We start from the raw sequence: 17,885 nt of genomic DNA, 5'->3' as shown, positions 1-17,885 counted from the left end.
ATGCATATAAGTTCCTGATGCTGCCAGGAGTGTTTATTATTCTGCCTTTATAGCCTGAAGGAACTTTTGAACAGCCCCCTTTTGAAACATACTTTGTTTGCTGCCCTTCCCAACCTCTAGATGTTTCCTTCTGATCCTTTTGCCTGTGCTGGCTGGAATTCATGAGAGCCGTAAACTAAAACATCTGGGAGATCCCAGATTGGGAAGGCTGATCTCGTGTGAATTTCAGGGTTTTTTTTTTTTCTCAGAGAAGGGTGTGCGTGTTTATCTCTGTGGTTTGTGTGTGTGTGTGTGTGTGTGTGACATTTTGAAGCCTCCACCCAGTTTGTTATTACTTGATTTATCATAACATGATCACATGTCAATGAAGCAAACTGAGAACGAATAGGCCACAGTCTAAAATGCAATAGAGCAGGGGTTCTCAACCTTGGCAACTTTAAGACTTGTGGACTTCAACTCCCAGAATTCCTCAGCCAGCACAGCTGGCTGAGGAATTCTGGGAATTGAAGTCCACAAGTCTTAAAGTTGCCAAGGTTGAGAACCCCTGCAATAGAGCAATTAAAAATCGGCACAATCAATATTTTAAAAATTCAGGGCAACAAGAGAGGAGAACAATAAGAGCCACACAGGGCGCTTCCCTTTTAGCCAAGAGGGAAGAGCTGCAGAGGAAAGGGGCAATAACTTCAAATGCTGTCTAAATCATCATTATAGGAAACTATGGAGATGACTTTAGAGCAGCCATCCAGAAACCATTAAAAAAAAAGGTGCAGAAGCATGCCTTTAGTTTAGGGGAGTGGGAAAGTATTAATAAGTAGTCAGACTGGCTCCCCACAATCCTTTCCCAAACTAAAATATAGTTTACTTTCCCCATGGAACCAGTTTCCTGTTCTGCTCTACCTAGTAGGCCTGACAGTCATATATTATCTTTTAGGCAATGTCCACTCTCTGGTTGGCATCAGCTCTATTCCTAATTTGATCTGGGAGTCAGAAATTCTCGGCAAGACGTATTTAGTGCTATACCATAACCTTTTGGGGGACCTGTAGCCATAAGTGTGTCTTGTAAGATGTGTTAGGTGTGGTCAAAACGGAAACCGAATACGCTCAGAATAAACAACGTATTGTGAAAACACCTGCAGTGCCAGCTTTCACAGGTAGACCAGACATACAACAACCAGATGGGCTAATTTTACTTTATTGTTACATTAACAGAATCTTGCAAGTCTGAAATCTCCTGTCTCCTTTATGGGAAGGGGACAACTTGACACAGCCAACTTGTTATGCCAACTTGCCATGGGACAACTCACGGAGGAACAATTTTAACAATTCTATTTAATTATTTAAAATAAATAAAAATTTGTTTTAATTTTTGTCAATTACATTTCATTCTGTCCCTCCTTTTGCATCCTTTCTTTAATGATTCTATTCTACCATTTCTTTATGATTAGTGTAACTTTTGTCCAGCAACAAGTTGTCCTGCAGCGAGTTGGCTGTGGCGAGTTGTCATAGACCAGGGGTGTCAAACTCAATTTCATTGAGGGCTGCATCAGCATTGCGATTGTCCTGGAGGGGGTGGGTGGGTGTGGCCAGGATGGGTGCGGCCTACTGGGTGGGTGTGGATGGAGTGGGTGTGGCCTACTGGGTGGGTGTGGCCAGCTCTACATCGTTCGCGTCAAGGGTGCCTGTGGGGGCCTGGGCAGGAGTGGGACAGATCTGAGGGTCTCTGGCAGAAGGGGCTGGGACCGGGGAAAGTGCCAAGGCATGGTCCACTGGAGGAGCCTCACTGTTCCTCTTAGGCCATGCGGGGGAGGGGCTTATGGGGCTAAGACTGAATGCGTTTCAGCATAGATGGCCACCACAAAATTGTACATGGGCTCCCAGCCGGCCTGGGCCAAGGCCAAGGCAGCGGGGGCCATTCCCTCACTGTTTCCAGGATGGCTTTGCAGGCCACATAAAACCACTTCGCGGGCCGCATCCGGCCCCCGGGCCTTGTGTTTGACATGTCTGTCATAGACTCCTCCTTTACTGATACAGAGAACTTAAGGAGGTGGGTTTCCCTTCTAAGCTTCTTTCTTTGTCCATTATAGAGCTGCGGGGTTTGCCCTCTCTTATCTGACCTTCCCTAGGCAGCCTCTCTCTCCCAAGGTCATACAGGTAGTTCTTGACTTACAACCATTCATTTAGGGACCAAAGTTGCAACGGCACTGAAAAAGTGACTTAATGACCATTTCTCATACTTGTGACCTCTGAAGCATCCCCATGGTCACATGATCAAAATTCGGACGCTTGGCAACAGGGTCATATTTATGACAGTTGCAGTGTCCCAGGGTCATGTGATCCGTTTTTGTGATCTTCTGACCAGCAAACTCAATGGGGAAGCCAGATTCACTTAACAACTGTGTGATTAACTTAACTACTGCAGTGATTCACTTAACAACCATGACAATAAAGGTCGTAAAATGGGGCAAAACTCACTTCACAACTATCTTGCTTGGCAACAGAAATTTGGGGCTTGCCTATGTTCATAAGTCTACCTGTACTTCCATACCATTGCATGCAGCCACTGTTTTCTCAAGAGAGTTCCCTCTCATTTATTCATTCCACTTAATGTTGATCTGAACTTTATCACCAGCATGGGCAAGAGTTAAGAAAAAGGACTGGGGATCATGCAGAACTTCTTGCAGAGAGAACTGTACCAATACGAGGGAGGCAACTGAGGCCAAATGGCTTGTGTACTTGGCAGGGCTCTTAAATATGCTTACCAAAAGATGACCAAAAGAGTCTGTTTGTTCTTTGACATTAAGAATTTTCCTACCTGTTCACCTCTAGCTGAAATATGCTTTCTGCAGCAGAAAGTGCGATTTTACAAGCCTGATTTTTAGTTACACATTTTATAATCTAATTGCTTGGCTTGACCACTTGTGTTTCTGACTCATTATTGTCTGGCTGTTGACCATACATTTTTGGAGAATGTTCCAAGTTGCATCCTGCTATCCAGGTGCTCCAGTTATAAAATTATCGAAGATGCAAATGCTCTGGCCAAAGATACAATGAAAGCATTCTCCATGTGGATGTATTTTTAGAATTTTTCAATAAATAAATAAATAAAGAATTTTGAATGTTATGTTCATTAAGCATTCCCTCCTAATGGAAGTTTGACAGCCCATGGGGATAAAATGAGAGACATAATTGCTAGGTGTGAGTCTAATTCACACTTGATTCTCTGTCTTTTGTGATTGGAAAGTGTTTAGTCTTTAGCAATGCAAAGAACATGCAAATCTGAAGGCAAATGATGAGCATTGAGAGGATCTTTATATCAACCACCAATTTCCATCTATATTTATTTGGCTTAGTTTGACAAAAACTAGAAGTGCTAATAAGGCTAGCAAGGGGGCACGATGGCTCAGCGGTTGATCTATCAGCTGGAAAGCTGACAGCCTGGGTTTAAGACCTGAGTGCTGCATAACTGGGTGAGCTCCCATGAACTTGCCCCAGCTCCTCTCCACCTAGCACAGTGGTTCTCAACTTGTGGGTCGGGACCCCATTTGGGGTCGAACGACCATTTCACGGGGGTCGCCAAGCAAGGCTGTCCGCCATTTTTTGCCCCTTTTCTTTGGCCACGCCCCTGGCATCCGGTGATGTATAAGTGGTTGAGGGTCACCACAACATGGGGAACTGTATTATGGGGTCGCGGCATTAGAAAGGTTGAGAACCACTAACCTAGCAGTTTGAAAGCATGCAAATGCAAGTAGACAAATAGGTACCACTTCGGTGGGAAAGGAACAGCGCACCGTGCATCTTGGCATATAGTCATTGTCAAGGTATTAATTTAATAGCTAACCAGCTTATGTAATATAAGATGTAATGATGGGAATGACTCAGCAGGGTCTGTGTCTCTTTAAGAACATTTGTATAAATGGAAGGCTCTGCTGATGTGTTCTCTCTATTCCATTTCCTGTGGAATTATGGTTTGTTGGATCCTGCTGTATTAGTATGTGTATGTATATTGTTCCTAGTGTATGATGTTGTAGATAGTATAAGATTAACCACCATTTAATACAAACCACTGTTTACTGCAATAAGACTGTGCATGCTCTGATAGTCATGCTGACCACATGACCAGGGAAGCAACTTCAGATAATGGGAGCTCCCTCATCTAAGAAATGGAGATGAATACCGCCCCCTAGAGTCGGAGATGGCTGCACAGGGGAAACCTTTACTTTTACCTTAACTAGCAAGGACCGTATTAAAATTGGTAGTAATTTGAAAGGGGATAGACACCTGATGCTTGATCTGCAGATTTTTCATGCAACTTGGTAATGTCATTGTGCAAATTTCTATATAAGCCTCTACATCAGTGTTTCTCAACCCTGGCAACTTTTAAGATATGGGAACTTCAACTCCCAGAATTCCCCATTCAGCCTTGCTGGAAGTTATAATCTACCTCTCTTAAAGCGGCCAAGGTTGAGAAACCCTGATCTAGGCCATAAAGTCCAATGTCCTATTCAATGCAGGAATGCACATTAAAGCATTCCAACACGAGAATCATAAAATTCCTCTCCATACTGTTTCACACTCCAGGTTGGAGAGACAAAAAAAAAGTGAATTGATCCAATGGTACCCAATCTTCTTTAGTATAGACCAGTACTTCTCTACCTTGGATGGATGGCTGGGGAATTCTGGAAGACGAAGACCCCTTGTCTTAAAATTGCCAAGGTTGAGATATGTTGCTGTTCATTCAGCGAGTGGGGAAACCAGGAACAGGTATCTCTATCCATTTCAGCAATTGCTGTTTTAATATTGTTGTGGTGCAGGATATGCATTTCCTCTCTCACAGCTGCAGCAGGCTGCTGACTCATCATTTTGTCCTTAAATGACTCCACCGGTTTCTTGTCTGCTGTATATGAGGCTGTGGGGAGGAAGAGAATAAAAGATGGGAAAAAGTGGAATGTCACTGTGAAGAAGTCAAGCTTAAAGCTGCTGCATCCAGAGTGTTCTCAATTCAGCTAGACCTTTGTCATTCCGGGACTGGTGTTTTTCTCTGCAATGTGCAAGAGTTGCATCGTCCCAGCTGGTGGTGTTGCTAAAAATATTGGAGAAAGGCTGAATTCTTTAAGTTGTGCCTATGACGTAACTGAGAATATGTATATTTTCATGTTTAGTCTGGTTTTCTTGGTTACTTTTGGGCCTTGCAAGTTAATATGATACCAGAATGAAAAAGATGAATACCTGCTCTAAAAATAATCTCTGGAACTCCTGCTAAATGAGCTGTTTAGACCAGCTTGAAATAATAGACTGCTTTAAATAATACAATGGGAGAAGGTGATCCTTGAGTTTTCAGAGTCAGCACTTATGCAAGAATTACAAAGCTAGAACACGTCCAATCAATGGTTGTCTGGTTTCTTCTAAAATATTTCAACTGAGGCAGGAGCTATAGAAGTTAGGTGTTTGCATGCCAGTTGTTTTGGCATGCAATGCCCTATAGCGGTATCTTGAAGGCAGAAGTTGAAACAGTTTATATTTTGAAGATTTGAGATAGTTGTAGATAGTTGTAGATAGTTTCTCAGCCCTCTTCCTGGTTTGTGCAGTGTACAGATCCTCAATGGAAGGCAGCTGGTTGCAGTTGTTTTTTCTGCAGTCCTAACTATCCGTTGAAGGCTGTACCCATCCTGTTTGGTTGCTGTGCCAATACCATTGTTAAGCCAGACATCATGTGACTGTGACGGACTTGCAACCTCACTTCTGCCACAGTTGTTAAGAGAATCACTCACAGTCATTCAGTGAGAGATTGAGTGACTGTGATTTGCAATGTCGCTGCCAGTTTCTCTGTTGACTTTGCTTATTGGAAGTTGGCTGTGAAATGTGCAAACCTGGTCATGGGATATGGTAGTCATAAATCCTCCTGACTATAAAGCACCTAAACTTTTGTCATGTATCTATGGCAGTGGTTCTCAACCTTTCTAATGCCGCGACCCCATAATACAGTTCCCCATGTTGTGGTGACCCCCAACCACTTATACATCACCGGGTGCCAGGGGCGTGGCCAAAGAAAAGGGGGAAAAATGGCAGACTGTGTTGTTTGGCGACCCCCGTGAAATGGTCGTTCGACCCCAAATGGGGTCCCGACCCACAGGTTGAGAACCACTGATCTATGGGATGCTGCAATGGTTGTAAGTGTGAGGACTGGCCCAAAAGTTACTTTTTCAGCACTGTTACAGCTTTGAATGGTTTCTAAACAGATCAGTTCTTAAGCAAGGGCACTTGTATCAGAAAAGTGTTATTGGAGCAAATCAAAGGAGGGCAGTGCAAACTAAAATAAAAGCTCCTAGTTTTATTGCCAATAAAAGAGGAGTAGGTTTCTTGGTACTTCTTGCCAGGGAACACAAGTAGGAGATACTGTCTTCCTCATTTTCTTCTCTTGTGAACATATTTGGCCATTCTGGAGAAACAGTGTTGGAGTAAATGGATTTTTAGATTTGATGCAGTGCAATTATTCTTATGTTCTTAAATTTAAAGGTATATTTTACATCCCATTCTATAATTTTTGACTTGGGTTGGCTGTTTTCTTAAGATTTTATCTCTTTGAAATGATCCAGAGCTACGCAACACCCTGCAAATTGCATATGGACAGTGAATATGGATTCTTTGGGAAATGTTGCTTACATGCATTGTCTGCATCATTGCAGTGTATTCTTTTTCTTTGAGTGCCTATAGAGGAGGCAGCAAGACAGTTCAGAGAGAAAACAGGACCTTTTACAGAACAGTTTATAGGGAGTGCTCAACTTACAGCTTAGTTACAATGGCACTGAAAAAAGTGACTTACATCAGTCATTGCTCTTAGGACCGATGCAGCATCTCTATGGTTACATGACCAAAATTTGGGCGCTTGGCAACCAGCATGTATTTATGACAATTGCAGCATCCTGGAATCATATGATAGCCATTTACCATCATCCCAGCCAGCTTCGGCCAAGCAAAGTCAGTGGGTGAAGTTGGATTCCCTTAACTGCTGCAGTGATTCCTAATAACATGGCCAAAAAGGATGTAAAATTGGAAATGGCTCACTTAACAACCACCCTGCTTATCAACAGAAATCTGGTCCCAATTATGGTCATAAGGTGAGGATTACCTCTATTGAGTCCATGGTGGGGAGAAGGGTGAGTACTCCATATTAATCATAGTAGATCAGTATTTCTCAACCTTGACAATTTTAAGGCATGTGGACTTCAACTCCCAGAATTCCACAGCCAGCATTGCTGGCTGTGGAATCCTGGGAGTTGGTCCACATGCCTTAAAATTGTCAAGGTTGAAAACACTAGTAGATAATACATTGTACAGGGGAATTGTTGCCTTCATTAGAGAAGAACTACAGGTGATTTGAAGGGGGATGATAGAGAAAAGGGGGGAGGTCATTGTACAGGGGAATTGTTGCCTTCATTAGAGAAGAACTACAGGTGATTTGAAGGGGGATGATAGAGAAAAGGGGGGAGGTCACCTGTCGCAGTAGAAGACAGGACAAGAAGTAACAGGTGGAATACCTTTTAAGAGAGATCAAACCTAGAATTAAGGAAAAGTTTCCTGACAGCAAGGACAATTATCAGTGAATCATCTTACCTCCAGAAGTTGTGAGTGCTCCATCACTGGAGGTTTTTAAGAAGAGCTTAGACAGCCATTTGTCCATGGTCTCCTACTTGAGCAGGGGGTTGCACTAGAGGACCTGCTAGATCCTTTCCAACCCTATTATTCTATGTTCTATGTCCTGTTTTGATAGGGTTTCAAGATTCTGTTACATTACCCTAGTAGCAACGGTGATCTTTCCAGAAATTGAAGTGGTTCTTGTTTATGGAAGTTGCCAGCCTTTTAGAGCTTGACAGGAAAGAAAGCAAATTGCAGAAGCTATAGGACCATTTCTTTTTTTGAGAAGGCATCTCTTGTTACTCTTATGCCATCAGACCGGCCTTCATCTTATAGAAGTTTTGCCTGACCTCCAAGAAGCATTTTGCATGATGTCAGCTTTGTTATGGTGCTTTTAGTATTTGCATAGCTGGTTGAATATAACTAAGCTATCAGTGCGGTGATCTATTTTACAGCTCAACAGGCTCCACTTAAAACAGATGGTCTCTTGTGCCCAGAAGTTCAGCAGAAAAGATGGAAGCAACTGAGGTGTTTATTAAAAATGGCTGCTTCTTAATGACAATGAATCCATTTGCCAGGGAATTAAAAATACAACATGCTGTGCTTACCATCATTTTTGTTCCTAAACAAAATACCAAATTGTATTTTGAGAAATATAAAAAAAATAAATAACTGGGGTTGTGGGGAGGAGAGGGGAGGGCTGGGATCGAGTATCTCTGTATTCAGAGGGAACAGCCAACATCAAATATCAAAATTAGAATTGTCCCTGTCTGGGATTTAATAACTTCATTTTATCACACCTCCAAGAATTGGCCAGCATTATGTTATCCCTGATCATGCTCAATCCTCTTGCTTTTTTCTGGAGATTGTTTTAAAAGCCCACCCACCCCTCACCCCCATCCTCAAAAATGTTTGGTTCATTTTTGCAGGCTCATGTTCTCCCCAGATTGCTGATCACTGTTTGTTGGTGGGGATGATGTAGTTTTGGGCTATAACACCATGGCAAGCCCAGATTGATAGTTGGAAATAAGGAAATGATGATACATATGACATTAAATAAGGAAGAGCAGTCAATAATTAAACTGTGCCAATTTGTCCTCTCATTCAAGTCTACTTCTGGGTGTGATACGAAGTGGGAATTCAATTGGAGAGGAGATGCGGTAAGAAAGATGCAGATTCATTACAGCTAAATTATTCCAGCAGTTTTACCAACCTAATAAGCCTAGCTGAGTTATCTGGAATTTACTCTATTTGGGTAACTACATATAATATTGTAGCTAATGAATTAAGAAAATCTTCGTGCAGATATTCCTACTTTGCATAATCTAGACCAGTGATGGCGAACCTTTTAGAGACTGAGTGCCCAAACCACAGCCCAAACCACAAAGTGCCAGGGCTGCACCAGCATTTTGGTGCCTTCGGGGGAAGCAGGGAGGCACCTCTGAGTGCTGCCTCTGGCATGCAAAAACCAGGGGTGCAAAAATAGGCCACCGTGCTGCAAGATGCAAAAATGGCTGCCGCCGCACCACAGGATGCAGATACAAGGCGCTGCACCATGCAAGAACGGGGCAGGGCTAGTGAGTATCACGCTGGCACTAGCCCCACCCCATTTGCAGCACGTGCGTGCTCGCAGCCCTGTGCACACATGCACGCATGTACAATGCTTCCCCCTCCCTTTTCTTCCAGTCCACCAATCAACAATGGTTGGTGACCTCTGCTCTACCACCTCTACTCAAGCTTGCTAGTCAGCTGCTTCGCCTCCTTTGTGGTGGGTGGGGCTCCTGCTCCGGGCGGCAGTGGCGGCCTGATGGACCTGCTGCTGGTGGTGGTGGCACACATGCCAATAGAGAGGGCTCTGAGTGCTGCCTCTGGCACGCCTGCCATAGGTTCGCCATCACTGATCAAGGCTGATCACAGAATCCAACGTACAGGTTGTCCTGGAGCCAGAATGTGCTACTGTGTTTCTTTCAACGACCAAGTCTTATTTCAGGACCCTTCAATCAGTCACATCCAGAATAATAATAATAATAATAATAATAATAATAATAATAATAATAATAATAATAAATCATCGCACAGTCAGCCAAATCCAGTCTGAACATCTGGTTGACTGTGCGATGATCCATAATAATAATAATAAAGTTGGAAGGGACCTTGGAGGTCATCGAGTCCAACATCGAGTTCAGGCAGGAAACTCTACACCATTTCGGACAGATGGCTGTCCAGTCTCTTCTTAAAAACTTCCAGTGTTGGTGCATTCACCGCTTCTGGAGGCAGGTTGTTCCACTGATTAATTGTTCTAACTGTCAGGAAGTTTCTCCTTAGTTCTAGATTGCTTCTCTCTTTGATTAGTTTCCATCCATTGCTTCTTGTCCTGCCTTCAGGCGCTGTAAGAAGGGATCCTTGGTGCTCTCCGGTATTGGTTGTTTCCTTGCAGACATTTCATTACCAAACTACGTAGCACCCTCAGTGCATAGATGATGTAAGTTTAGTTTCTTGGCAAAACTGAAAAACTGGAATGTGCAGAGGATGCAGCTTCACTAAAACTACTAAAATCTTGACCATGTTGCTTTTGTCTCTACTTACAGGATTCCACGTGATTCCAACTCTTTCCAGCATCGTTCCTGAGAGCTGCTTACTCATTGTTGTAGGACTGCTGGTTGGTGGGCTCATTAAAGCCGTGGGGGAAACCCCTCCAGTCCTAAATTCCAAGATCTTCTTCCTCTTCCTTCTCCCACCCATTATCCTGGATGCTGGTTACTTCTTGCCCTTGCGCCAGTTCACTGAGAATGTGGGCACCATCCTGATTTTTGCTGTGATTGGGACATTATGGAATGCTTTCTTCGTGGGGGCTCTGATGTATGCCGTGTGCCAGATAGGTGGCCCTTCCTTATCAAACATTGGTCTCTTAGACAGCCTGCTGTTTGGCAGCATCATCTCTGCGGTGGACCCTGTGGCCGTGCTGGCTGTATTTGAGGAGATTCACATCAATGAACTTTTGCACATCTTGGTGTTTGGCGAGTCGTTGTTGAATGATGCAGTTACTGTGGTAAGTAGAGCACAGCTTTGGCAGGGCTGGCTCTGACACGGAATAAAGGAAGACTTTGTGGATTTGAAACACTGTTGAAGGCAGCCAAGGAGGAGGAGACGCCTAAAATGTCTTGTGCATGATTCAACACAATGTTCATACTCTCCAAAAACACACTGCATGTGGACATTGATGTAGGGATTATTAGCTGGGAGATTTCTGTCTCCAGAAGGGATCAGCTGATGGCAAAGAAAGGGTCACTTTGCCTTTTGGTTTGATTCTTAGCTTCTCTTAGTCAAAAATATCCTGTATCTACTCAGGACGATCATTTGATAGACATCAAGTCTTTCAAGTTGAAGGCATCTACTTCTTGTCTTCCTAAATATTAGATAACCCAGGGATAGAAAACACGGTTTGTCTGCAGAAGATCTCAAGGGAAAATGTAAGGAAATCTCTGCCAGTTTAATATGAGCTGTACCATATTTAAGAGAGACCATTTGTTGTAGTTATTAAGGCAGTAAACTGGAAACCAGGAGATCATAGGTTCTAGTTGCTAAGGTTGAGAAGCATTGGATTCGGCTGTAGGCCTTGTCACAGTACATGCGTTGCATTCCATAAGTTTGTGATTCAATCTTGGGAGCTTCAGATAAGTGGGTAAAAAAGGTCCTCTCTAAAGCTCAGAGGACCTGCTTCCGGCCACTGTTGACAGTACTGAAATAGTCAGACTAACAGATTCAGCTGAATATGAAAATTCATTCACTGTAGTCATGGCTAATGGACTTCATAATACATTACTACCTTTTTTAAAAATTAAAGCATTCATTCCAGTCTCTTAATCAGAGATTTCCAAAGTGCCTAGCAATGTTTATTCAAAACCCAATAGAAAACAATAAATCCCCAAACATAATTTGGAACAAATGAAACTAAAATAGCTAAAAAAAGCCTTCCAGGACATCAACAGATGCTTAGCAACTAAAAAAGATGAAGGCTTTCTAAAGGTGAAGCTGACTAAATGTCAGAAACCGAAGGCGAAGTCTGGACAAAACCTTTTTAACTGCATGAAACATAATCATGCATTTGTTTTTAAATGTACTGTGTTATATTTCAGGTATTCTAATACCTTATTTATTTAAAACAAGGTATTCTTGAACTAAGACCATTCATTTAGCGACCGTTCAAAGTTACTATGGCACTGAAAATAATGACTTACAATGGGTATTCACACTTAAAACCAGGGGTCTTCAAACTTGGCCCTTTTATGACTTGTGGACTTCAACTGCCAGAATTCCTCAGCCAGGTACACTGGATGAGGAATTCTGGGAGTTGACGTCCACAAGTCATAAAAGGGCCAAGTTTGAAGACCCCTGCTTAAAACCACTGCAGTGTTCCCATGGTCATGGGGTCAACATTTGGCTGCTTGGCAATTGGCCTATATTTACCAGGACTGCAGAATCCCAGGGTCACGTGACCACCATTTGCCACCTTCCCAGCCAGCTTCCAACTAGCAAAGTCAATGGAGGAAGCAATGGATTTGCTTAACAACTGTGTGATTCATTTAACTGCAGCAATTCACTTAACAACCATGGCGAAACAACCCTTTTACTTGCCAATAGAAATTCTGGTCCCAATTGTGGTCATACGTTGAGGACTATCTGTATATAACTGCCCATCTTTCAACCAATTCTGCGTGCCTCCCAATCAAAAAGCAAAGCAACGCTAACTATTTTAATACTTGAATAAAAGGCCTTTAAGAAATCCCAAGACTGCAGGCTAGATCCAGACACTGCAAAAAGATTTAAGAAGAAGGCAGTGACAAGACAGTGTTTGTCTAGGAAATGTCCATGAAGTCACTGGATATTGAGCTCAATTGGAGATGGGGTGGGTGGAGGACAATGTTTGAAGTGATTTGTAAGATTAAGCTAAGGCATAGCTGAAGTGTGGATTCTAACCAGAATTCCCCAATTTTCAAGCTGAGAAGGATGAGAAACACTGGTATAGAACTGCTATTTTATTTTATTTTATTATTTTATTTTATTTTATTATTATATTTATTTTATTTATTTTATTATTTTATTTTATTTATTTTATTATTTTATTATTTTATTGTATTTTATTTTGTAATGTTTTGTAATGTTTTGTAATCTAGACGGATTACAAAACATTAAAAACAGATAAACATTAAAATGATAAAACAATAATTAACAATAATAATGATAATTCACAATTGAAAGATGGGCGAAGGGAGCATAAAGTACATGGTCTGGTGCCCTTTTCTGTTTGGGCTCCCGGCCAAGTGGTAGAACCAACTTCTCGGGCCCTTATGGAAGGTCAGGAGGGTAGGTGTGGATCTCACCTGGAGAGCTTACAATGAAAAAATGGGCAGGTTTATGTTACATTTCACAGCTCTGTGAGCAATTCAGCACAGATTGGAAAATGTCACCCTTGGTTGAAGTAATCCTGAGTTATGGATGGAAAGATATGGAAGACCAGCCTCCCAGACAAGGGAAATTGGCAAATCAGTACCGCAGCGAGATGTGGACAACTAAACAGCAACTTCTATTATGAGATGGTTTGTATAAAGCAAAGGCCCTGTTGGGGTGACCTGAAAATAAGTTGGTTGGTTATCACTTGGTGTTAACTTGGTTAACACTTGGTGGATGTTTGTTGTCAGTTGGCTGGTTAACAAATTATTGAGAGTTGGAAAGGCAATTGGTTGCTCTCCGTAACTCTCTTGTAGCTCTTCTGAGGTCCAGGTCTCTGTTATTTTAGACATAGGGCCAGCCCCATTATTAGAGAAAGAGTACCACCTCCAACAGCAGATACCAAAGGATGGAGGAAGATTGTGAAGTCTGGAAGGACAATGCTATGTTATGCTTCATGGTCTTTCCTTACCAACTCTTAGAGGTAGGCTGGACAAGAAGCATCAGCCACGAGTACTAACACTACTATCTTTATTCTAAGATTATAGTAACAGTATCTTGCAAGTCTGGAAGTACATCTCTCCCCCTCATTTTTGCAAGTCAGAAACTAGGGAGGGTCTTTTCTGAGACATTTGTTCTTTGAAAGGACAGATACTGAAGCTGAAGCTCAAATACTTTGGACACTAAATGAGAAGAGAGGACTCCTTGGAGAAGACTCAGATGTTGGGAAAGATGGAAGGCAACAGGAGAAGGAGACGGCAGAGGATGAGATGGTTAGATACTGTCATCAATGCAATGAACATGAATTTGGACAAACTCTGGGAGACAGTGAAGGACGGGAGCCTGGCATCTATGGTCCTTGGGTCACGAAGAATCGGACACAGTGATTGAACAACAACAATAAACATGGTCATTGCCTAGTCTATGATTGTTTCTATTTCTCAAGAATACTCTTACAGTCCTGAACTTTAAGCTAGGCTGTTTCTTCAAGGGCAGGAAATATTACTCCAGTATTTGTACTGAAGAAAGAGGGACCAAGTTGGGGCAAGACTGATAGATGGCTTGCAGGCAGCATGTAATGGCACGTGGAAATGGCTTTGAGAGACACCAAAGAAACAGATAAAAGGCTGTTTGATCCACAACAGGTGGGGAAGAGGCTCAGAAAAGACCCTTCTTAGTTTGGGGGCTGTAAATGGAACCAAGAGGGAAGATACGTACTTTGAGACCTGTAGGATTTTGCTAATGTAACCTTACAGTTAAGTAGAATTAGCTCATCTGGTCATGTTTCCTGTCTAGGTCTACCACATACAGCTTATATAGCAGGGGTATCAAACTGCAGTCATGGCGAAACCGCGCCCACCCCATTGCCGGCAATGGAAAAAAAGTCACAATACATTGCAACACCTCACGTGACGCGAGTTTGACACCCCTGTTATATAGCAACACTCAAAGGAGAGTTCATCTTCTCTCAACTTTGCATCTCTTATGGGGTATTACTGCAAACTATTATAACTTGTAGTAATGCTACATATAAGAGCATGTAGAGAAAGAAAAATCTGGAAAAGAATTTTGTCACACACCATTTATATTTTAGGTTGCATTTTCTGGGGAATCTGCTATTGCTTAATGTAAGAGATCTACTGTGCTTTCAGTGACTAATGCAAGGAAGGTCCCTTCCTCCTTCCTCACCAGGAGGCAGTTGAAAGGGCAGAGAGGATGGAGTGGAAAAACTGGCTTTAACCATGTTATTTTATTTATAGCTGGGACAATGAAAGGGCACTAAGAAGTGACTAATTTGTGCAAAGTCACGATTGCTACATGGCCCAAGAAGGTCTCTCTAAATTCAGAGAGGTGCCAAAATGATGTGTGTCTCTCTTCCTTAGTCCAGTTTTCTCCTGTTCAGTTCTCACTAACTTTAGAAGTGAGCAACCTCCCTTGAGTGGGACCCTGCAAATGCTCTGCTCCTATTTCTGAGCTGCAGAAGGGGGGTAAAGTTGGAACTTTGCAACCAGGTCATAAATTCCTTTGGGGGCATCCATTATAACTTCAAATAGTCACTGAGGGACTGGTCGTAAATTGAGGACTGTCTGTACCAGGGGTAGGCAACCTTGGTTCTTTTATGACTCGTGGACTTCAACTCCCAGAATTCCTGAGCCAGCATGGCTGGCTCAGGAATTCTGGGAGTTGAAGTCCACGAGTCATAAAAGAGCCAAGGTTGCCTACCTCTGGTCTGTACTATTAATTAAAGTATTTATTAAATTGTTTTCATATAATAAATGTTTGGAGGTCAATGAACGATCTGGAACTTCATGAAGGGGTCAATGAGCTGAAGAGTTTGGGGACTCCTGCTCGAGAGGGATGGAACTAGGGAAAAATCTCCCCTAAAACAGTTTGAAGTTGAAGGGTCTTGAATTTTAATCCCTCAAGTCAGTCTTGTCTAACCTTGTGTGGACTTCAGCTTCCATAATTTCCCAACCAGCAAGACTTTGCTAAGAATTCTGGGAGTTGAAATCAATCATCTGGAAGCTGTCATCTATCTAGATGCCTTGGATTATCTCAGTCGTGGTTAAGATGAAGTGAAGCTACTAACTTTATATCATCTTCTGCCATAAAGCACTATGATGCTTTAAAAAATGCAGAAACATTCAATTGCTGTTCCTTTCTTCTGTCTCTTGGCCTGCCCTGAATTTATGCTACCCCAGCAGCTAAGTGGATGCCAACACATGCCTGATCTTGCATAATCTTGCTTTTCTTTTGGATGTCCATTCTCCAGCCCCTTGCAGGATGAGAGGGAGATGATGCAATGTCCTGACCAAAACAAGGTCTGAAAGAAAAGACAACGGCTCCTGACAGCTGGACCAGTTTCAAGTTATAATTGGCTAAGACAGGGAGGGCTTTCATTAGTTTTCAACAGGAGGTCTAGAGTTGCTGGAAATTGGGCAGTATATAAATATAATTTATTGTTGTCAATTGCACCATCAGCCAGATGTTTAGACTGGATTTGGCACTTTTATTTACCTATCAAGTCTTTCCCAAGGACCAGAGATGTTGTTGTGTGATGGTGTTAAAAGTATTGTTGCAGAATGTGAGTTGTTCCAAGGAAAGCTGCCTTTTTTGCAATTGACTGATGGCGATTTTGTCAATGCTGATGGTGCTCCAGAAGTTTTGGAATTGCACACAAGATACCTATCAGAATGCAGTATTGCAGGCAAACTCTGCCCACTGTCAGGAGTTCGATCCTGACCAGCTCAAGGTTGACTTAGGGTTTTGCTGTTCTAGCCAAGGAGGCCAGCTTAGTACATGGTTTGCCATGCTGATTCTCAGAGAGCAATTATGATCAGCTTGCACTCAGCTGGAGAAATGCTGCAGATTTTTTTTTTTTTTTTTTAAAAATATGTTCCCCTTTGATCCAACTTTTCTCTTTTCCTTTGTGGGATAGTACTTCCCTTTCATGTTGGCACACTTATTGGCAACCTCTGATCACTGCCTCGGTGGTCTGAGATGGCTTATCTCTCCCTCCTTTGTGTCTCTCCAGGTTCTCTACCACCTTTTTGAAGAGTTTGCCAACTTTGATAAAGTCACCCTTACGGACATCATCTTGGGCTTCCTGAGCTTCTTTGTGGTGTCCCTGGGGGGCGTCTTTGTCGGGGTTGTCTACGGCATCATCGGAGCCTTCACCTCCCGTTTCACCTCCCACATCCGGGTCATTGAACCTCTTTTCGTCTTTCTGTATAGTTACATGGCATATCTGTCTGCAGAAGTCTTCCACCTTTCAGGCATCATGGCGTAAGTATTAGACTGAGATGGCAGCAAATGATGTCCCTCAAGTATTTTGGACTTGGGCTCTTATCAGTCCCAATTAGCATAGTAGTTTGGAAGGGACTGTAGGAGTTGTAGTCCATTCATCTGAAGGGGAAATGGATTGCCTGCCCCTGCTGTAAAAATTAAACTATAATGAGTTCGTGGACATTCGTGGCAGCATCTAGTGATTCCCCAAAACTCTGCAGAGCTCTGCCTGTTTAGTATTTGGATGGAAGATCACAATGACACATCAGAGCTGTAGGCTAGACTGCAAACTTGGGGCGGGGGGGGGAGGGAACATCCTGCAAACCACTTTTGCATTGTTGTTATGTCCATGAAATTCCTAGGAGTTGAGGTTGACTTTAGATCGCAACCTTTAGATCAGGGGTCTCCAAACTTGGCAACTTTAAGATTTGTGGACTTCAACTCTCAGAATTCCCCAGCTAGCCTTAAAATTGCCAGTTTTGGAGCCCTCTGCTTTAGATCATAGACAGCTAACTTATTTTAAGGTATTTATTTATTAAATGTATTTATTAGAATTACAACCTCTCTTTTCTCCAGGAACTTGATTTGCATTCATGTACTTTCTCCTTCATGATAGTTGAAATGAGAGAGAGAGAGAGAGAGAGAGAGAGAGAGAGAGAGAGAGAGAGAGAGAGAGAGAGAGAGAGAGAGAGACTGGTTCAAAGTCACCTAGACACTCAGTCAGTTATAAACCTATCTCAATAAATAGTAAATAACATTTTAAGATAAAATTAAAATATATTTGTAAAATAACCTGACTGGAATCCATGTGTGAGGTCCAAAAGAAGCAATCTATGTCTAGGTTATAAAATAGTCTCTAAAATTATATAAAATGTGATAACATCTGAAATTACAAAAATATGATAGGATCTAAACTGTAAATAAAATGCGATAGTTTATTATTGTACAGTTACAATAATAGTCACAAAATAAAAAGACTTACGAGCAGAAGTAGAACCAAAATGGCAAAAGAAAGCAAC

General features: G+C 42.3%; 1 protein-coding gene across 2 annotated transcripts in view; it reads left to right on the top strand.

Annotated features, from left to right (window-relative positions):
* SLC9A1 (solute carrier family 9 member A1) overlaps positions 1-17,885 on the top strand; it is an 87,077-nt gene that overhangs the window by 56,036 nt on the left and 13,156 nt on the right. For both annotated transcript variants that reach the window (XM_039334238.1, XM_039334239.1), the window contains exons 2-3: positions 10,221-10,681; positions 16,616-16,866. In XM_039334238.1, the coding sequence (XP_039190172.1) occupies positions 10,221-10,681; positions 16,616-16,866 (712 nt within the window). The remainder of the gene's footprint in view (positions 1-10,220; positions 10,682-16,615; positions 16,867-17,885) is intronic.

The sequence above is a fragment of the Crotalus tigris genome, unplaced genomic scaffold (assembly GCF_016545835.1).
Source record: "Crotalus tigris isolate CLP2741 ecotype Arizona unplaced genomic scaffold, ASM1654583v1 scf7180000017628.32516253702:7417878, whole genome shotgun sequence".
Classification (NCBI taxonomy): domain Eukaryota; kingdom Metazoa; phylum Chordata; class Lepidosauria; order Squamata; family Viperidae; genus Crotalus; species Crotalus tigris.
Note: the sequence above shows the minus strand (reverse complement) of the source record. Positions and strands in the feature narration are given on the sequence as shown.